Raw genomic sequence first — 22,822 nt, 5'->3', positions numbered from 1 at the left:
CCATTTACAATCATTACCGTTTGCATCAATTGCCTCTCCCTTTTAGAGTGCAAGCTCCCAGGACCTGGGTCCTCCTATTTTTTTTTTCTGCATATACACCAGATCTGCTCTAACGTATCCTGCATCTCCTTTTCCTTAGATTGCATTTCCTTTTACTTGCAGTCCACCAGGCAAATATTTCTATAGATATGTGCAGGGTTCAAGATACACACACCTTTTAAAACACATATACTACACGCATACATACATATAATACATGTAAACATCAAAGAATCATCAACTGGGTGTGTCAGCTGCTGCCCACAGATGTAGAACAATCATCCCAGGTCTGACATTGACTCACTCCATAGACAAGAATGACATAAATCAGAAACGATGCAGATAGTGGACTATTTAGATGGGAGGAGGGCAGCAACACAACACACAAAGCAACATCTCAACAATCATTGCAAGCTCCAGCAGGCCCATCTGGCCCTGAGACTTCTATCCCCAAGGTCATATCGTCATTTCCCAAACTACTCGCTGCTCTAAATAACGATGTAGTGCTGCCCGTAAAGCATCAGTTGGACAGTATCTTTATCCATTCGAACATACAGACAGGTCTTTGGGGACACGAATCCCAGAATATTCTACAGTTGTGATAACAGGCCCTGCCTTTCCTTTCAACAGCCAACCATGATAATTCACAAAGGAATAACACACAAGAGTCCTCTTCATTTAGTCGGCTCTGGGAAAAAAAAAAAAATCTGGTTTGGTCACATTTTGTTTCCCATTCTACAATAGACTGCTTGTAAGGAAATATTTCCGTTAGTCTAGAAAGAGGACAGGGAAGCCGCTTCATTAAAGGTTTAGTAACAGCTGCATCTAAAAAGAGTCTTTGACGTCATAATCAGCTTGAAAGATGGGATGAGCTGACAAAGTTATGAAACCGAAAAAGAAAGATGGTGGCGTTGCTTCAGGATGAATGCTGTGTATGCACATTTAATGCATCGGGAAGGAAAATATAACAGCCCATGTTCAGAACCTCAGATCTATCATTGAATCTGAATACCAAACTGAATGTCAAACGCGCAAACAGGAGCTCCAGTCGTGTTTTAAAAGCGGTTTAGAATGGTTTAAGATTATACATTGCAGGATTTTGTTCTTCTGATCCAATTTCTGGTTTGCCCCCAATAGCATCATCTTTAAATAAAGACCACACAATCTGGACAGCCAGCTACTCAGACAGAGATCCATCATATGTGCAGGCATGATAGCACCATTGATCAGGTTAGCGAAACTTTAGAACACTGAAAAAAGTGAAAAGCCACGCTACATGCCATAACGATCTCATTTTTCAACACTGAGAACCTTTTTGCACACTATTCTGATTTCCAGCAGTAAAACACCTGGAAGTTTGGCATAAACGGTCCATTATTAGGCTACATCTGTGCCATCAACTAGCTGTTTTGGATGTACAGTTGGCATGGGTCCACCCACTGTCTCAAAGTGAATAAACTTCTTGTTCTTCGAAATTGTGATGAAGTATGTAGATACCATCTGCTTTACAAAGACTATACTGCTCTTTACACTGGTTCAGTGGAGGGCTTTTTAGTCCCCAATAACTTGTCTAGATTAGATCTTAGATTTTCTTTTTTCAATCCAAGCCGTTTAAGGGGCCAACACGCCTGAAAGCTGTAATATATTTGTAAATGTATGGAATCCATAATAAATGCTAAGCTTTATATGTGCTATAAACCAGCGGTCCTCCTTTGCACAATTGGTCCAGGGCCATGAAGAATAAGATGCACGACTCCACCCACTATCATAAAATAGGAAATGAACACCTTTTTTTTTGGCGGGGGTGTTGTGACAGAAGTGAGGTATGTACATATCTTCCATTTAAAAAAAAAAAAAAAAAGTCTTTACTGTGCTTTACACAGGTTCAGTGGAGGGGTCGTTGGTTCCTTTAAGCCCACTTCACCATACCTTGCCTTTTCCACTTCATGAAAATACATTTTAGAAAACCTATTATTTTCTATGTGGCTGGCTTATCTAGGAGCTAGAGTTTAGTGCCTTGAAGGGGGAACTATAAAAAGGGCCCATTCACACATAGATGAAAATGAGCCTTTAATGTGTAAAAGGCATTAACCACAAACACTTAGGCCAGCTGAAGGCCATTTTTGCTTGCAACATAACCAAAGTGAGCATCCCCAGCAATTAGGACGCCAACACAAAGCTTGATACTAATACACTATGTGGTAGACACCGCAACAGGTCGATTATAGAGTCATTACACTTTACAAAGGTACGATAGAGTGCTAACAAACAATAGTTGCTTACACAAATTTTGCAGGAAGCTGGAAAATCTGTGGCCAGGCTTTGGGACACTGCTTCTTTTTATAGGGAAAATGGGACCAGATCTTGGGGTCACACTTGGCTGTTTTTGTTCAACAAATTGAGGCTGGTCATAGTCTAGGACCATGGGAAGTTGTCTCACTATCCATGATAATCTTGCTTTAAAAACTCTATACCAGTGGTTCTCAGCCCTATCGTCAAGTACCCCCAAGAGGCCATGTTTGCAGGTTTTCCTTTATTTTGCACAGGCACTTTAAATCAGAGTCAATGTCTTGGTATGTTGGACAGCTATTTTATCCAAGAGAAATTCTCAACACACGGCCTGTTGGGGGTATTTTAGGACAGGGTTGAGAACCACTGCTCTATACAATATGTCTTCTAAAATGAGACTTGCATAAGGTCAAGACCCATGAATAAGCTTACCTTCTCTGTCTGAGGTCCTGGTTACAATAGCCTTGTCAAATTGTCTGTCATCTTGCAGTGCATATTAAGGCCTCCACAGGTGATCTTTGTTTTAGAGTAAGAGTCCCCAATCTTTCTAAAGGCTCCGTTTACTGTTCTTCCAGACTGTAGCCCATAGGATTAGGAAATGCCACCATGTCAATGGGAGTAAACAATCATACCATAGCACCATTGTCAGTGGGAGGAACCGGGCCCAATCATTGTTGTGAGTCTGAGGAACAGTGCCTTGGATCAGTAAATAGTGCCCCAAGGGCCAGATAAAGGCAAGTAAAGGGCTGCATGTGGCCCGTAGGCCGCAGTTTGGAGATCACCAATTTTAGAAGATGACCACTGCACTCCGACAATCTTTTGCCCAAGCCAGCCAATCATGACTCATTATCTGACTTTAGTGTGCCGAATCTTGGTAGGTTGCCAGAAAATTCTATACTTTTGTTTTTTTCAACCTTTCTACTACTTTACTGAATAAATGTAAAAAACAAAAATAAACTGTGGTTGGAGGTCATTGGTGTCTGAATGGACAGTGGCCAACCGATCACGTTGAAGCCACGTATGTCCAACAATAAATATAAAGATAGAGTGGTAGGACTTAAATAGAAGCGAGTATGGGATGCTGGATATTGAAACACTTTAATTAGGCAAGAACTATTGCGGGATTTGTGCACCTTCTTTGTTCTTTAAACAAACTGTGTGCCCTAAAAAAATTCCAAGTAGCCATCCCTTTGATTTGACTGGGTCACAAGGCAAAAAGCACAAACAGGTTTAATGTCATCTTTCTGTCCATGAGAAATCATGATGCCATCAAAGGATGCCGTAGAGGTTTCCACAACAGCAACAACTCAGCAGGGTCTAGATGACATCATCCAGTTGGATCTTTTCAACCTCGCCCAAGTACCATTGACTGATAGCAGGGCCAAGAAGTCTATACATGCAAGTGGGTCATTCCTGGATGCTCACTTAAGACAACCTGTGAAAGATGACCGGGGCCTACAAAAAACATGCAATTTTAGGGGCTCACTAGGTCATGACATGGGTATATCCATAGAATACTTTGTGCCAGCATTTTTTAGATTAGATTTTAGATATTCTTTAGCCATAGATTACAAGAATAAAAAATGTATTACAAACCAATTCCATCTGGTAGCTCCTTGTCAAGGTGCTACAGTATTTTAAATTTTATTTAGCCTAGGATTTACCTTTAAAAATAATGAAAAAATAGAGCTGCTAAGTGGAACTCAGTTGGCCTTGCAGCACAGGTATCTATGTTAATGCTCACAAAGACCACTACTGTGAGTATTTGTGTATATCCCATTTGCCTGGATTTCCCCTCCCGTGATCCAGTTTCCTGCCATACACTCAAAGCTTACATTGACATTAACTGTATTCTGTCCATAAGCTCTAGTACCGTCATATGGACATTACACAGTAAGCTTCTTAGGGTTCACAGGCTAATGTGAATAGATCTGCATTCTCTGCACAATCACTTTAGAATATGTCAGAAGATTAAAGAACTGATGCTCATTAAAAAAAATTAATATTTTAATTATATATATATATATATATATATATATATATATATATATATATATATATATATATATATTATCAGACCCGTCAACCTGTTTTGCAGCACAAACAGCCCTTGCCAACATCACCACTTGCTCTTGAAAGCACAAAAAAAAAAAAAAAAAAAAATTCTCCAGCGCTTCTCCTTTCATACCATTTTATTGTCAAATGGAATTAAAAAGGACATAGTAACCGAGAGTTCTCTGTCCAATCACAGCCAACCATCTGCTCTAGCACAAACGCACTGAAAATTAATGAAACACACACAAAAAAAAAAAAACAACTCAGCTTCAAGAGAGATGGTCACAGTTACACTCCATTAATCGCACATATTCTACCTGACCGCTGTTGATCTGCATTGTTTTACACTCCTATTCAGAAGCCACACACAGAAGCCATTAAGAATACATAGCCTACATAAGAAGAGACAATAGGAACGTCATACTGTATGCAAATTCAACAGATGAGTCCAGTAATTGCACAACAAAGCTTTCTTTCCTATGGTGCGGATGGAAAAGCCCTGTCCACATTATGCAAAAGAAAAAATTAAAAAAAAAAAATTAAAACATTTTAATTTAACAGATCTGTTTACCAGTGGAGAGGCACCTTTGCTTAACTACTCAACCATAATTGACAGCAAGTGCAGACTCTGCATTCTGGGAACGAGATTCCCATTTGTCTCTAGATTGCACATGGAATAAATCTGACACTCCGAACAATCCCAGAGCAGAAGCCTCCACCCTACAGCGCAAACCTCCAAGCTACAGGAGTGGTGAACCTCTTTATATGCTAATCGGCTTGTATAAGCGTGAAGTCTATCGTCCTCGGATATCGCTCCATTGTTACTGCCTTGGGACAAAACAGATCGGGGAAACAAATGCACCCAAAGCTCCAACTCTCCAAAGACTATGTCCTTCCAAAAAAAAAAAAGAAAGAAGGAATCCTATTCAACTGGCTGCCAACTGTCTTCCATCACAACAGGCCAATTTTACCAACATTGATTGGTCTTAGACTGCAGAAAAAAAAAAAAAAAAAAAGCTGTCCCTTCCACACCTCTCCAAAAAAACAAAAACCATTAAACGTTTGACCCCCCCCATCAGGTGCTTGGTTTGAATACTCTACCGTAACGAACCCGGAAACCTATCGAGATGTAGAATTTTTGGACTCAATGGAATATGGTTGGTACTAGCAAAAACAATTGAAGCGTTCTAAGGGGAATATTAATCCAAATTCAAGCTGTTGACCACAAAAACCCAATTTTTCGCAAAACAAGAGCAACAGTTCTACTTCTGCTCAAGTCCCGTTCACCCCCCCCCCCCCATTTTGCTTTTCAGTTGTGTTGCCCATTCTACTTTTTGTCTTCTCAGATCTGCATTTCTCTCCCAGTAAGCTGGATTAGTAAAAGACTAAAACTTGCTGGACAAAGCCTGCTGCTCTAGTCACATCTATTGCTTCCTTACACATCCAAGGAAAAAATTAAATAAAATAACGTACATCGTAGTGCTGAAGGCACTTCCCAGCAATGACAAGGTTATTGCATGAACCCCCCCCCCCCCCCCATAAAATACAGTTGTAGTATAACTTACATTTTTCGGCTGCCAAAGGGAAAAAGTTCCAACCATGCATCGCGAGCACCCAACGCCACCAGAGGCGGCTGCTTTTTTTTTTTTTTTTTTTTTTTCCCCTGAAGAACTTCACGCCACGGCCAAAAACCAATTGACTTGATGCTGAAGAGGTCCGAAGCAGAGACAAATGACCCTAACTAGCTCCAGTGACAAAAGACCGAGGCAAGAAAAGAATATGCTGCTTTGTAACCGCAGCGCGCTCTCAGATCCTATCGGAGGCAGTGGCTCATTTCAGTCTCTGCAGAACGCGATGATCTGATTTGCAGGAAAAAAAAGAATCCAAGGGCTCCATCAAAAATATCACCAAAAAAAAAAAAAAAAGATTTTCAGGAAAATTAAAATAAAACAGGTTCGAAGAAAGTCCCTTCAAATATTTTACTTCCTTCGAGAGGAATTCGAGATTTTTTTTTTTTTTTTTTTTGCCGTTTAACTCAGCTGCTGCAGTCCTGGGTTTTATTTTTTTGCTGATCCCAGCAGGATTTTTCCCATCGCCAGAACAGATTTTATTTCCTCCCTTGGAAAGTTCTTTAAAAAAAAAAAAAAATCCCATAGTTGCACAGGCATAATTTTTTTTTTTTTTCTCGTTGCCTGGATTATGATCTCAACTCGGTGTGGTTGTACTGCCAAGGGGTGGGGGAAGGACCTAGAAAGCCAGTTCCTTTTTCAGCCTGCAAAAAAATATCAGCCTGTTTGCTCAGAAACCAACATGTGTCAGTTGTTGTAGTACAACCCGAAATTTAACCTGTCAGCTACCAGACAGCCAAAAAGGGAGGACTCTGCAGAGAAAACCAACCAAGCAACGCCTCCGAAAGGGGTTAAAACCGGCCAGCAAGCCTCGCTCACGCAATTTCAACAAACAAACAAATAACCCAACTTCACAAACCATGTTTTTGTATGGAAATACAAAGAATGAAAACTAAGATTAAAAAGTGGTACCATCAGCTAACTCAACAGCATTAAAACACACCAACAAAAATAAAAAATAAACAAAAATTTTCATCAAGCATAATTTTTTTTTTTTTTTTACCTGCTATCCACTATGACTCTACAAAAATCATCCAACAAGTTCTAAAGCCTAGAAAACAATATTTTTTTAAAAAAAGAGCAGGCATGATGTAACTCCGATCCCTTCTGACCAGGCATAAAAACACACACACACACAATAAAATAAAAAAAATAAAAAAAGGAAAAATAATAATAAAAAAATATATATATATTACAGGCGTACTCTACGGTGCAAGTTTTTGGAAAAAAATAAAATAAAAATGCATTAGAGAATTGAAGCAGAACGGACTCGTACAGCTGCTGCAGCTTTGCGACTGCTGGGCATAATGCTGTAGAAGCGAAGTTGGGATATAAATAAACCTTTTATTCCGCAGGAGAGAAAAAAAATAAAAAATGCACTCTCGCTCTCATTGACTCACATACACAAAGCCAGCAAGGATTGAAGCCAGGGGAAGAGGGGAGGGGGATGGGATAAGGGCATAACACAGGGAAGCTTGCAACCCCATGGCTAGATCACACAAAAAAAAAAAAAAAAAAAAAAAAAAAAAAAGATACACAAAAAGGAGGCAAAAAAAAAGCAAAAAAACAAATTCAAATAATAAAAAAAAAAACCGAGCTGTTAGGTTTAAATAGCATTACCTAGAGGCAAGCCCTTGTTTAGCAAATGAGAACTTCCCATTGAGGTGTGTGTCCGGCCTCTCTAAAATTGAGTGAGATATGGAAAATTAATCCCAAGCATATGGCCGCCACTTCAATTTTTCCCAGAAGTAAGACACACACACACAGGCGCATGCACACAGGCAGGGGCACACACACAGCCCAAATGAGACTGTCTGTGCAAAGTGGGAGAGGCAGGAGGGGGAGGAGACAACTTGTGCCAGAAGCAAATCTTCGGTTTGTCAGCAGAAGCTGCTGAGAAAAAGCAGTGTGGGAGGGAGGAAAAAAAAAAAAAAAAAAACACCACACAGATCAAAGATCACACATTGCAAGCTTTAACATTTTACATATTTTTTTAATCTTCTGACATAAAAAGAAATGGATATAATAATTGGAATTTCCTTTTTATAACAGCTTCAGCTCTTCTGGGAAGACTGTCCACAAGGTTTAGGAGTGTGCCTATGGGAATGTTTGACCATTCTTCCAGAAGAACATTTGTGAGGTCAGGCACTGATATTGATAGAGAAGGGTTGGCTCGCAATCTCCGCTCTAACTCTTCCCAAAGGTGTTCTGTTGGGTTGAGGTCAGGACTCGGGTGGAAGAACTTGACTGGTCTGCACAAACTCGCTCATCCACGTCTTTATAGACCTTGCTTTTTTGCACTGGTGTGCAGTCATGTTGGAACAGGAAGGGGCCATCCCCAAACTGTTTCTCCATAGATGGGAGCATAAAATTGTCCTAAATGTCTTGGAATGCTGACGTCTTAAGAGCTCCCTTCACTGGAACTAAGGGGCCAAACCCAACCCCTGAAAAAAAAACACCACCATAATCCCTCCCCCCCCCCCCCCCCACACCAAATGATTTGGACCAAAGCAAGGTCCATAAAGACCTGGATGAGCAAACTTGGGGTGGAGGAACTTCACTGGCCTGACCTAAACTCGATCTAATTCATCCTAAAGGTGTTCTATCGGGTTTAAGTAAGGCCAGTGAAGTTCCTCAACCTCCAATTTTTATGGATCTTGCTTTGGTCCAAATCATTTGGTGTGGGGGGGGGGGGGGGAGGGATTATGGTGGTGTTTTTTTTTCAGGGGTTGGGCTTGGCCCCTTAGTTCCAGTGAAGGGAACTCTTAAGGCGACAGCATACCATGACATTTTGGACAATTTTATGCTCCCAACTTTGTGGTAACAGTTTGGGGATGACCCCTTCCTGTTCCAACATGACTACGCACCAGTGCATAAAGCAAGGTCCATAAAGACATGGATGAGCAAGTTTGGGGTGGAGGAACTTAACTGGCCTGCGCAGAGTCCTGACGTCAACCGATAGAACACGTTTGAGATAAATTAGAGCAGAGACTGCAAGCCAGGCCTTTTTGGTCCAAAATCAGTGCCAGACCTCACAAATGCGCTTCTGGAAGAATGGTCAAATATTCCTATAGACACACTCCTAAACCTTGTGGACAGCCTGTGAACCAGGCCTTCTCATCCACATCTAGAGGACTACAAGCCATCAGCTGCAGTGGAGGACGATACTTTTAGGCATTCATTCACTGGAAACTGCTATGGGGGGGGGGGGGGGGGGGGTGGTTGTTAACCCCTGCACGCTGTCACAGGGAGGGGAAGAAGGGTGGATACAGGTCGTGGAATATGCAACATGTTCCAAAAGGTGAACTTATCCTTCAAGATAAAAACAAACACCTTTGCCCTTTACAACTGCTAAATTTTTGCAGCAGCAGGTGCTGAGCTCTGAGCAGCTGGATTTCTGGTTTGGTGGCCATTAGGAGGGATGGGGGCCAGCCATGTGAAGAAGCCCTCAGAGAGCTACATGAGTCACAAACAATGATGTGAAGAGTCCATGTTTGTGTTGCTTTCATTATTCTGTTTTACAGGCCTTACACAGGTCAAAAAACAAACAAAAACTCCCAGCTCACTGGTAAGGCTGGGAACGTTTGTATGTTTTTTTTTTACTTGCGTCACCCATCCCATGTACTCTTTGCTTCAAAAGTCTAGTTATAAGTTGGGGTGGTTGCCATTTGTTTTTCCTCTTTTACACAGGGCATAAGTCTAATCCAGGGTCGTGCTTACTGTGCGAGGGCACATTGATGTTCTGTACATCCTCACTGATGTCATATGGACTACCACTCCCAATCTGACATCCATGTGGGTAGATGTCCCTGAACACAGTGCGGGATCAAGGACCTACACCCAGTGCCGAGACAAGGTCACCAAACCTGTCCTCAGGGCCCGCTAACAGGAAAGGTTTTATGTATCATCTTGGGGAGATGCAGACTAGAATACTGCAATCACTGAGCAGCAAATCATATCAACTGTGATGTATTTCAGTTATCTTGCAAACCTGGCCTGTTAGTGGGCCCTGGACAGGGTCGATGGCCACTGACCTAGAGCCCAGGGCCAACATGCCAAACTGCATTAGCATTATGTGTTACTGATCTGCACGCTTAACCCCCCCCCCCCCCCCAGCATAAGTTTCCCCTCCTTCCAGTAAAAATCTGCCCACCTGCAGAAATTCTCCCCCCCAGCACACATTTTTGCCTCCCTCCCCCCAGGTTAAAAAAAATTCACCCCTTCTACAGAAGCTAACACAGAGCCTCTACCCCCCAAAAGTTCCCCTCCTAGCACACATCTCCCCCCAGCACAAATTTCCCCCAAATCCCCCCACCTAGCATAAATCTTCACACCCCAACACAAATCCCCTTAGATCACCACTTGTAGAGAGCCCCCCCCACCCCCGTTCACTAACAACCCCCCCCAACACAAATCTCCTCCCCCAATCCCCTTGTGGTGCCGCCCTCCTTCACTTTTTCCAGCCCTGCCTACACCCACACAGACGTCAGATTGGAAACAGCATCTGTGTCTGTGCATCCCAATTGACATCAATGGGATGACCTGCACGAGATTACAGAGAACCTGCGGGGTATACACAGCCCTGCATGGGGGTACACTACAGCCATGTGAACGAGGCCTAATGGCCTGTACACACAATCCCAATATCGTATGACCGATCGTACAACCTTTTTTGCTTAATATTTGCAAGTAGAAATAGGTAAATAGTCATGAAAATTCTTGTTCGACAAAAAAAACAAAAAAAACAAACGTAAGTGATGTCACGAGCTGTAATGTATTTGTATTGTATTTTCGGATGACAACTGTACTGACTAAACGCATCTTACGAGGAAAATTTTCGTGCTTGTCCGGTCAAATAATAAAACCGGATGAGCTGCCATGATCGGCTCCCGAAAATCGTACGATTCTTCATTATATGCCCGTTTTCGTACAATATTCGGATTGTGTGTATGGGCCATTACTCTGCAGTGGATGCTTCCTCTGCCATTCTCAACGGCTTTTGCATCATTGCCTCTAACTTCGCCCCCGTTTAGTAAACTGCTCCAGTTACTCCCGGTCTGATCATCGGGCCGATTACCTATTCTGTTAAATGGTAATCCATAAAACGCTTTTGTTTTGATTTACCGTGGCTAGAACCGTGAAAGAATTCGGTCGCTATGGATTATTACAAATAGTACATTGGGAGTTTTGTGTCTTTCATTGAGTCAGCAGCTGCAGTGTGTAGAGTGAAATGTGCGCTCATAGCCTTGTGTTTCCTAGATGACTTCACACACACACACACACACACACCCCTAGGAGGGCACTCAGTGTTACACTCACATCTCCCGATTAGAAAGCTTCCTGGCCATTTAACCCATTACTAACCTAGAAGCTTGTCATTTTACATCACAAGGGCAGGTCTACCAAGGCATTTGTAACCAATGCAAATATTTGCACTGCAGCAAGAGAAACATTTACATAACAAATGGGGAACAAAAAAATACAATAAAAAAAAATAAAAAATAAAATAAAATAACTAAAGTTCAAGGGTAACTCCACTTTTTCGGATATTAGTGCATATTAATAACATCTAATATTAATCAGCTGTGTTGTACTTTTACAAGGTGCTGGTTTCCGCAATGATCAGACAAGAATCTTCAAATTTTGATGCCGACTGGATACTAGAATATAGTGCAGCACTCCCCCTAAAGAGCCGCTGTTAGACCCTCCTTAGAGGACACAGCCAGGCACACAGCATTTCCTGGCATTCTTACCCTGGATCAAGATCAGTCTAGGGCACATGTCAAACACAAGGCCCGTGGGCCAAATGCGGCCCACCAAGCCATTTCATGTGGCCCTCACACCTCTCCTGCAGCTGCTGCACTCCCCCCCCCCCCCCCTTTGTTCTGCCCCACCTCATCTCATCAGTCAGCAGAGAGGACGACCAAACTCAACCAAATGCTGCACCTCACGCAGCCACAGCACCCCCTCATCTCTGCCTCCTCTGCTCTCAGCATTCAGCAGACTCCGGCAGCTGATTACAGTCCTCATCTGGTCCTCCTCCAGATCCTGCCCTTTCTACTTGCCAGCCTCTTCTTTTGGCAGCGGGACAACTTAAAGCGGGGTTCCACCCTAAAGTGGAACCTCCACTGATCGGATCCCTCCCTGCCTCCTGTGTCACAATTGGCACCTTTCAGGGGGGAGGGGGTGGAGATACCTGTCAAAGACAGGTATTTACACCCACTTCCGGGCATAGACTCCCGTGGGAGTCTACGCCATTTCCTGTCCTGCCGCACTGTCTGCTGGGACACACACGGGTCTCAGAGACAGCGCGGAGAATTCCTATTGTGTTGCGCGACTCGCGCATGCGCAGTAGGGAACCGGGAAGTGAAGCCGATTCGCTTCACTTCCTGATTCCCTCACCTAGAATGGTGGCGGCAGCAGCCAAGGGCCGAGCGATCGATTGGCCTCGGCATCGCTGGAACCCGGGACAGGTGAGTGCCCATTTATTTTAAAGTCAGCAGCTGTAGTATTTATAGCTGCTGGCTTTTAATATTTTTTTTTTGGTGGAATCCCTCTTTAAGGAGATGCACTGTGATGCAGGGGCAATGCTAGGTCTACAAAAGATCTGGGGCTAGAGCCCATAGCAGCATGTATATAATGTGTGTATATATATCCCCAGAGAGCCCCCCTTACATCAGTGTACCCAGAGAGCCTCCCCCCTAAATCAGGGTCCCCAGAGAGCCCCCTTTACATCAGGGTCCCAAGAGAGCCTCTCTCCCCTTGGGGACCCCTGCAGAGACTCAGGACTATGGGCCCCAGATTCAGGGCTACAGCTCCAAAAGCCATCCCCTAGCAACACCACTGCTGTGATGTAAGGGAGGGTGGAGAACTTTATATATGATGGGGGAGGGGGGTGTCGGTCTTGACATCTGATGCAAGGGGGGGTAGGGTGCTCTGGACCTTAGTCTTACAGATACAACTGGCCCTTTTTTTTGGCTATTTTTATTGAGGAACGATGAACTTGGATAGGTTCTCCCCCCCCCGAGTTGTAAAACTTAAAAGGGGAGGGCCACCCTGAAAAACAAAAAAAATGTTAAAAATTACAAAAAAATCTAAAAAAAAAAAAATGAAAAAAATTATTTTTTTTTACTTACCAGAAATGCCTGTTGCTAGGCACTTTCTCCTAATCTTCCTCTTCCTCCTCCGCGGGGATCTTCTGTCTTCGTCGCGGCGTCTTCTGGGTAATGAGTCGCGCTGTGTTCTGGGAACTGTGTGTTCCAGAACACAGCGCGTCCCATTCAGAAAGCGCTGCGGGACTCGCGCATGTGCAGTAGCTGCGGGACTCGCGCATGCGCAGTAGGAAACGGGCAGTGAAGCCATAAGGCTCCGCTGCCTGTTTCCCTTATAAGGGATGGCGGCGCCGGGACCCGAGAGCCGAGGGACGGGTCGGCCTCGGGCGGCCGACATCGCGGGCGCCCTGGACAGGTGAGTGTGTTTATTAAGTCAGCAGCTGCAGTGTTTGCAGCTGCTGACTTTTTTTTTTTTTTTTTTTTTTTTTTTATAACCGGCCCTACACTTTAACTTTTAGCTCTATTGCACAACTGCTGGCTGCACTTTCACAAAGTAATGTCCCACAGGATTTCTAAGGCTGGCCATACATTATACAAATTTTCCTTTAGATTTACCAAATCCATATAAAATGAGGTCAAAACCTAACACAAACACTTTCAATTTGTGTGCAATCAAGCTGGCCCTTGCACTACATAGTAGAAGTTAAATCTAAAGGAAATTGATTAAGAAAATTGTATAATGTATGGCCAGCTTTAGTAGTCTGATCTGTACTCCTACCGGAGTTCCAAAGCACCACACTGTCACACTTGCAGCACTGGGGTCCTATACTCACTTGGGCACATGATCATCAGTTGCCTTCTGCCAATATCCACCAGTCTGTTCCTAGTGAGGGAGATTTAGACACACACACACACACACACAACCTCTGGACAACTTGGGCTCTCTCCCACAGCTTCCCCCTGGCTCTATCCAATGAGTGCTCTCCTGACCCTGCTAGATCCTTGGGCTGGATTTGGCAAATAGCCCCCCTCCCCCAGCTAAGCGTATCTGGGAACGCTGTCTTCAGGCCAATTTCATCTCAGGCTTCTGCCCAGGGGGGCAAGGCCTCTCCACAGGGATATTCTTCTGCGATCTGGACCTAGAAACTGCTACCACTACTGCTCAGGCTTCAGGCTATTCATGGGCTCTTCCCCCACCTTCTGGGCACATCCCACCAGGGATTAGCTGAAGTTTCATAAATATTCAGGCTGCAGACTCTGCCCTCCCTCCCACTATGTACCAGAAATCCCTGGAAATACACGGGGAAGAAACAGCAGCAGCCTCCGAAACACTGACCAGTCCTAATCAATCCATCCCTGCGCCACCGATTATTTGCTTAGCACTCTACTCTAAACTAGGAGGGTGCTACATCAGAATGGTTTGAAAATAGTATTTAGTAATTAGTATTTCTGCTGCCCTGACTTGGATCATTTGGGGGGGAAAAAAAAGTGTGTATATAAAAAATGCTTGGAAAAAAAAAAAAATAATAATAATAATTATGCCTGGGAAGATGGAACCCAATGAAACCCTTCAGTGTCTTCAGGAAAATGGGTTCTTTTTTTACTGATCTAAATGCAGCCCATTGTTTTCAGTGTGACGGTACACACAAGTGCGTAAACATGTGCTACGTATAGGAGTAAAAAAAAAAAAAGTGATATAGATGATATATATATATATATATATATATACACACACACATACATGCATAAACTGTTAATTTGAAGAGCTTGGAATTTTATGGATATGCGCAAAATAAAAACGCCTGAAATTTCAGCCAGGAATATGCATAAAGTGGATGTAAACCCGAATTTATTTTTTTTGTCTGGCACAATATAGAGTATGGGATTTCAGATCAGCTGTGCCCAGTCTTGCCACAAAGAGTTAATCCAGCTCTGGAGCAATCTTTTTTTCAGTGAAATAAAACAAACTGAAATCTTTGTCAGTTCCTCCTCCTTGCTGTGATTGGCAAGTGATTTACATATCTCAGCTCTGAGCAATCCTCAGTTCAGTGAGATAAATCTTGACAAACAGAGAAAAAAAAAAAAACTTTGTCAAATCCTCCTCCTTGCTGTGATTGACAGGTGATTTGCATATCTCATGCACTAGCCTATGAGACAATGCGTTATTTTTTAATTCCCACCCCCACTCCTTTCTTCAGCAGCTCTGCAAAGATTGGCTGTTCCACACCTCAGCATGATTTGGCATGCTGAAGTCATGTGGGGACTTTTCTGGGTTTTGACTGGATGTTAGAGATCATAGCAGAAGTTCAGTGTAAGAAATACACAGGAGAAAATGCATGTTGATAAAGGGGGGTGTAGAGGTGGGCGGGGTGTCTACTGACATCACGACTCCACCCACCGAGCCCTGCAAAACAGACCCACCCACCAAATCTGCAGTTTTTGGGGTCTCATGGCAGACAGAGGGGAGACATTTGACAGATAAGTATACATGCAGGAGGCATGTATATCCTTCCAGATAACCAATATTGCAGTCGTTTAGAAAGGGTGAGAGTGGGTTTACATCCACTTTAAACAAACGGCCAAAAGCAAAGACCATGCCAGCTGCTGGATACCCGGGGCATGTGGCAAACACCACCAGACTGGCAGACCCAGCTCCTTCTCTAGTAGATTCTGCCAAACTAGACACTGGCAGAAATGGGAATATACAAAAGAGAAAACCACTTGGTTTGGTCTAACAAGGACACACTGTAATGAGCATTAATTGCACATGGTTTTGCTTCGGCCTGTGCATTTTTACTTGGTTTCTGACCTTGTTTTTTGTCAAAGTCTATGTGTATTTGCATGTATGCCTTGAAGGGTCAGGTGTGTGATTTTGTGCACCGACGTGTAGGTAGGGCCAATGAACATGTAGAAGAGGACTTCCAAAATGAAACTGCCAAGTGTGTTGGCAACGTGGCCATCAGAGCCAAGTCACCATGGTTCACAAAAAAGCAACAGTGCATTGTGTATGCCTATAATGGTATGGGTTCATTTTCAATTCCATCCTATGCAGTAAACACATGCACCACCCCCCCCCCCCCCCCCCCTTTGGGGTTCACTGAAAAAAAAAAATAGGTGGCAGGTTTTTGGTTTGGAACCCTCAAGTCCGCAAAAAAAGCTGTCCTATTCTAGCCACAGCCAGTAGAGTCATATAGTACCTTGCTACTGGAAAACAACTATCACACTTCCCCTTGTGGAATGGGCAACTGAACTCTATTTCATAAGGGACCTTGGAACATTTGTCTGTTTTATTCATCTGCTTTTCAGGGTAGGAAGATATACAGTACCACCCAACCATCCATAGAGAAGAGATCTCAATACCGATTCTCCCCATCACACCACCGAACGTTGTCCTTTCCTTTTCAACTGGTTTCTTTTTGGCTAACGCTTTTCCCACTATTGGACACCAACCTTAAAGGCTCAATCACCCTCTCCATTAGCAAACAAACTTGATAGTTGAATTGTATAATACAGTGTCTCCCAAAGCAGGACTGGTTGGCATTCTCCTTACCAGTATATTCCTAGATGACCCAAGATAGTCGTGCTTAATCACTGGTGCCATTTCATCATCAGAATCTGAAAATCTATGCAAACATATTTTGACGTGTACAATCACTATTGGAAGATCTGAACCATGCTACCTCTGTACCTCCTATATAAATTATACCTGCAACTCCCATTATAAAAAAAAAAAAAAAAAAAACTTCAATAAAACAAGATTGAGCTAAAAAACAAAATAAAAAAATAAAAATAAAAAAAACACGGGTATTACACATTAATGTATACAAATGTGTTTTAGCGCACGCATAAGCAAGAATGACCACCAAGCTTTGAAGTTGGGTTCATTCTAATGCATGAATGTTCACTAAAACACCTTGAGGAACATGTTGAACACAAAGGAAAAAAAAAAAAGGGGGGGGGGGGGGGGTCAAATCTTGGGTGTGTTAGCGCACGAATGGTCTCAATGCATTAGGTGTGAACTCGAAGCTTAAAAAACAGTCACAAACATGCCTTGGGGGAATGCATTGAAAACAAAATGATAAAAACACACGTCAACATTACAGTGAGAATGCATTAGACCAGCCTAAAGGGCAGGGGTCAACTCCCCTTCCCGATGCTTGCCAAGCGTCTCCAGATGCCAGGCCAGAACCAGTTTTTTTGGCGTTTGGTAAAGCAACTAGATTTGCAGTGCACTGCATACGAGGGAATGCCATCCTTTCCGGTTGGTTGAAACCTTTCGTAGCTGATCAGAAGTTGCCCTGAGCCACACAGACATTGGATGCACCTGCAGCAACCGTGTATAGCAGCTATAGTACCGGTTCAAACCAGGTCACTTTCCTTCAGTAGATAACATGTTACATTAGATTATATGAGATTGGAGTAGATTACGTGGAATTCCATTCATTGCTAAATACTTAATTCTCATCTATGGCTGCAGCTCAGCGTGTTTGTAAAAGAATGCAAAATGCAGCATTATTGCAGAAGTATGGATGTTTAGGCCAGGAGTGAACAGTAAACATGTAAGGTGTGAATTATTTTAAGTCTCTACTATAAGTGGAAACTCTCGGTCTTGAATGTAAAAAAAAAAACACCACATTCAGCATCTTCATCACAAGTAGGGGTTACTGCACATGTAAAGGTTTGAGAAACACAACCACACAACAGGGAGGGGCAGTGTTCAAAGGTAGCCGAGCACACTCACCACCCTCCGCCACTTCATTTCCAGCAGGCCTATGCCCAGTGCCTTCATACAGTAAGAGGGACTTGCATTAGGAATTGTAGCCCCCTTCATAGTCTGCAACCTATTCCAAAGAGCCAAAGCAGAATGTAGCTAGTAAAAGAAGGGGACAAGCTACAATAGGCAGGAAACCATAAAAAGCACAAAAATAGAGTAATATTTGGCATCAGTCATAAATGAGTGGTGGAGTTTTGCATTTTGTGGTATGAGTTTAGGTTTACATTTGTGCACATGCAGCCCTTTTGCAGGCATGCAGCTATGCCATGAATGCCTAATGGCACCACCACGCACCTTGCCAACATGCATGCTTTCATTTTGGTGCGGCACATCAAGCTGTAGCAGAATACAGACACCCACATGGAATGTGACATTTTGAAGGGGACACTGCTGAGCATATGTCTTGTACCAACAGTCCAGCCTTCCTATGACATCACTCCAAGTGATAGCCTGTGGGTTTTGCCATGTACTTGAATGAACCCTCTTGCATGCATGACTTGTCTTAATAAAAACACCTTCCATAACTACGGCTAGGTCATTAGGGCCTCTGCCATGTGGATTTGGTCCTGCTATCCTGGGGCGCTGACCACTCTGGAGGGGAACAGTGAGCTGCTCCCCTCGCTATGCTGAGGACCTGTCACCCCTGCTGGTACTGTGCTCCCGCTGGCTGGCTGTCATATTACCTTTAGCAACCACATGTTCTACTCTTCACCCCATATGTGCATATCAGGTCTTGTTCTTTGCAATAAGCCATGTACCACCACGCACCCCTTGTAGTCACTTCAGACCAGGCATTTGAACAGTTGACACTTTTGCTGAGAAACTCTTCAGCATTACAGTCACAACATAACCACAATCTCATCCTAACAAGCTATGCTCAGGCTGCCCAGGCATACCTTTCCAGGCAATAGCCCATGATATGGAAAAGTCCTTCCTAGGCAAATCCAGGCAGCTAGTGGTTACATCTCCTATAGCGGGCCTCTTGCCATGCGGCCAGTCTCTAGTCCCCTGAGCAGAGTCTTTCCCCCTCTTATTTACAAGACAGGGTGGAGGGCAGGGCCCAGAAAAGCCTGGGAAAATGTAAAACCAGAGTTAACCCCTTCTGCACCTGGGAAGCCTAGAATCTATAGCTTTAACAGCAGAAATGGTAAGCACCAGCTTACAGGGGATCTGAAGATATCAAAAACTGGAAAGTATTTCTTCACACTGTACTGTTGATCAGTACAGGCTTCAGACAGGCTAAATGTAAAAACAGAACAAAAAAGAAAAATCTAACCGAAACGTGCACTCAAAGGTCTTCTGATGCCAAATTCAAACACGTGAAAGGCACAGGTCATTCCTCTTAAAAACTGGGGGTCTAAATGCCGAAGACCAACTTAATAAATCGGTTGTGTTCTGGCACAGTTAGGGGTAGTGAATTAAAATTCACAGGAGGTCCGGTCATTAAAATTTTTCACCCAGCAGAGGTTCAAATATTTGCTATTTTTGCACTAGCGCTGCTAATGTTTTAGAATTTTTTTCTTTGACATATATTTGATGCAGGAAAGGTTCACATCTCATGTTTTTTGCAATGACTCGGATCCTTTATATTACAGCCTCACCCTCTTACATTACAATTACCCCTTCATATCAGTGTCATCAGTCCTCCTCCCCTTTACAATACAGTCCCTGGTAGCATTACAGTGCCTACTACACATCACAGCCCCCTTTTGCACCCAAGTCCCCCCCCATTTTACATCACAGCTCCCCTTTACATCAGTGCCTCCTATAACCTTAATGTCCTCTGCCCCCCCCCCTCCTCCTTACATCACAAACCTTCCATCCTTTACAGTGTACCCAGCCCCCCACCTCACATCAGTCCCCCTTGCACCCATATCCCCTTCACAGTCCACCGCCCTTGCACCCCAGTTCCCCTCAGTCCCCCTTATATACTGGTCCCCTTTACAGCCCCCCCTTAAATTCCTTGCAACTCAGTCCCCTATATATGAATGCACCACAACAAAGCACTGGCTTGTCAACTTGAAAATCTGAGCAGCTCCTGCCCTCTGTCCAGACATGCCGTACCTTCTGCCTTCTACCTGCTGTTAAGATGCATGCCATGGCGGCAGTGGGGGAAGGAGAATTTCACTTCCTGCAGAGGACACTCAAGCTGCTAAATGGCAGAGCCACTGTCCAGATTGAACGGTCATTCAGTCCGCCATTTTGTGATGCCTGTCCCAGAGAAAGGGATCTAGATGCAGAGGACCCATTTAAGAATGCTTTATGTTCGGGCAGTTCCTCCTAAGGCAGGGGATACCAAGGACCCACCAGGGAATAGATTATGTTAAAGGCACAGTGCCTCCTAAAGGCAAGGGATGTAGATGCTGAGCATAGGCCTGAAAATGGCTCATACCCAGGCCCAGTTCTTTCTAAAGGTAGAGAAACAAAATTCTTTACACCCTCCAGAAAATGCCTTCCATGTTCTGTTGGGTCCCCAGAATCTAGATCTTTTAACATACCTACCAACAAATCTCTGGTCAAAAACAGTGCCCTCCATTTTACCTTATCTAGATTTTTCAGCCGCAAATGTCGTGCTTTCACACACTATGGCAGCAGTAAAAGTAAATGGATTTGGTTTCACCATTTCCAACATACACAGAGGTTAAATGAACAACATGTCGCCCTCACAGCCTGATAGTAAACATGGGTGGGGACGGGTCACAGAGCGGCCTAAGAAGGTTCCAGATGCGATTTAAATAAAACACACAAGCCTGGGAAATCATGGGAATTCAATTAACACAATCATTCTTAAGGTCATCAAGGTGTGTTGGGAACTGATTAAAAAAAATACAATCACACTAGTCCATCAGGTATGTAAAGCAGGTGAAATACATAAAACTATCTAGGTCGGGGATCTCCAAACTATGGCCCTCTAACTTTTAACGTTAGTGCAACGAACCTGGACCTGCCCACACCACGTTATGTTCAACAGGAAACTGAACGCCAAAACTGATAAGATCCCAGATATTCAGGTTGTGAGGTCATGTGATGTCAGCAGTCTCCCCCCTACTTAACCCCTGGGTGCATACTAATTGTATAACCCTGTCCATCAAAATGCTGCAATTAAAATAAAAGTAGGATGAAGATACCAGAGAACATGAAATTTTAGCTCCATAGTACAATCTAGAATGGAAAAGCACAGTTAATGTGGCATTGGCCCTTGCGTTCACTGTAAGCCATCATCTGGCAGCACATGACAACACAAAATGACCAAACAATGAAAGACAATGTCACTGGTCAGATTTCCCTGCATGCTGGAAAATATAACATTTGATCTTTTGGTTTCCCAGAAGTTATGCCACAAGTTTGTAGGATAAGTGTGTTATTTCTTTGTGCCGCTCAGTTTTTGGGGATACGCAGTTGTTGCAATTACCTCACTGGGCTGTCCTATGACCAGCTTAACAGGAACAGTTTTTTTTCCGCTTTATGTTTCTTGAACAAACATGTTAAAGATCAGCCTAAAGTACATTGTAAATACACATTACATGCGCCAATGGCCTTGTTCCTATACACTCACCGGCCATTTTTTTTTTTTGGTACACCTTGCTAGTACTGGTTTGAACCCAGTTTGGCCTGCAGACCGGTCTTCATTCTTCATGACATAGATTCAACAAGGTGTTGGAAACATTCCTGAAAGATTTTAGTCTATATTGACATAATAGCATCACGCAGTTGCTGCAGATTTGTCAGCTGCACTTCCATGATGCAAATCTCCTGGGCAGGATGGATCCATGCTTTTAAGCAGTTTACACCAAATTCTGATGCTACCATCTGAACGTCACAGCTGAAATCAAGACTCATCAGACCAGGCAGCATTTTTCCAATCTTCTATTGTCCAATTTTGGTGAGCCTGTGCAAATTGTTGCCCCAGTTTCCCGTTCTTAGGTGGCCTGCTGCTACTGTAGCCCATCTGCTTCAAGGATCGATGTGTTGTGCATTCAGAGATGGTATTCTGCATACCTTGGTTGTAACGATTGGTTATTTGAGTTACTGTTGCCCATCTCCGACCAGTCTGTCTATTCTCCCCTGACATCAACAAGTAAAAATTTTCCTCCACACAACTGCCACTCACTGGATATTTCCTCTTTTTCGGACCATTCTCCGTAAACACTAGAGATGGTTGTGTGTGAAAATCCCAGTAGATCAGCAGTTTTTGAAATATTCAGACCAGCCTGTCTGGCACCATCATGCTACGTTCAATGTCACTTAAATCCCCTTTCGTCCCCATTTTGATGCTCTGTTTAAACTTCAGCAAGTCATCGTCACTACGTCTAGATGCCCAAATTGCTTTGCTGCCATGTATTGGCTGATTAGCAATTTGTGTTACCAAGCAATTGAATAAGAGTACCTAATAAAGTGGAATCTGAGTATATATAACTTGTAAACCCAATGACCCAGCCACATCATCTCAATACCTTGGCAGATTGCTGTCTACATTGTACTGCTGCACAGGTGCTGTGCTCCTGCCACAATACAAATTAGGTCTACTTGACTGAAATGTTTTTTTAGAATGACCTGAATTAATCACAATTCTCTGGTTAGCAACAAAATAATATTTGATTGAAAACAGGAGATGGGTTACCTCTCAAAATAATTTGTGATTTGGCAATGCTGACATGCACTCTGCTGATTCAATGCGCAGTGTGAGCTGTAATGGGCCTATTCATAAAGCTATGAGGGCCAAGGGGTCCCAGGGAGATTCCCTACAAGGGGGGCTTCCCCTGGGCCCGCCAATGTCCATCCAGCGGTGCAATATACAGCCTATACCAGTGATGGCGAACCTTGGCACCCCAGATGTTTTGGAACTACATTTCCCATGACGCTCAACTACACTGCAGAGTGCATGAGCATCATGGGAAATGTAGTTCCAAAGCATCTGGGGTGCCAAGGTTCACCATCACTGGGCCTATAACAGATCTAAAAAAAGGAAAGATCAGAAATCAGAA

At 43.4% G+C, this 22,822-nt stretch overlaps 1 protein-coding gene across 5 annotated transcripts in view; it reads right to left on the bottom strand.

Annotated features, from left to right (window-relative positions):
* CTBP1 (C-terminal binding protein 1) overlaps window positions 1-22,822 on the bottom strand; it is an 873,727-nt gene that overhangs the window by 196,424 nt on the left and 654,481 nt on the right. The window contains exon 1 of one of the 5 annotated variants that reach the window (XM_077477946.1): window positions 7,632-7,823. The exons of 3 other annotated variants lie outside the window; for them this stretch is intronic. In XM_077477946.1, the coding sequence (XP_077334072.1) occupies window positions 7,632-7,671 (40 nt within the window). In that variant the 5' untranslated portion in view covers window positions 7,672-7,823. Of the gene's footprint in view, window positions 1-5,948; window positions 6,954-7,631; window positions 7,824-22,822 lie in introns of those variants that run through there. One more of the 5 variants, XM_077477947.1, reaches the window with a different exon arrangement.

The sequence above is a fragment of the Lithobates pipiens genome, unplaced genomic scaffold (assembly GCF_037356315.1).
Source record: "Lithobates pipiens isolate NorthernLeopardFrog02 unplaced genomic scaffold, aLitPip1_a1.2 Scaffold_13, whole genome shotgun sequence".
NCBI classification, from domain to species: Eukaryota; Metazoa; Chordata; class Amphibia; order Anura; family Ranidae; genus Lithobates; species Lithobates pipiens.
This window is presented reverse-complemented; position numbering and strand designations above follow the sequence as displayed.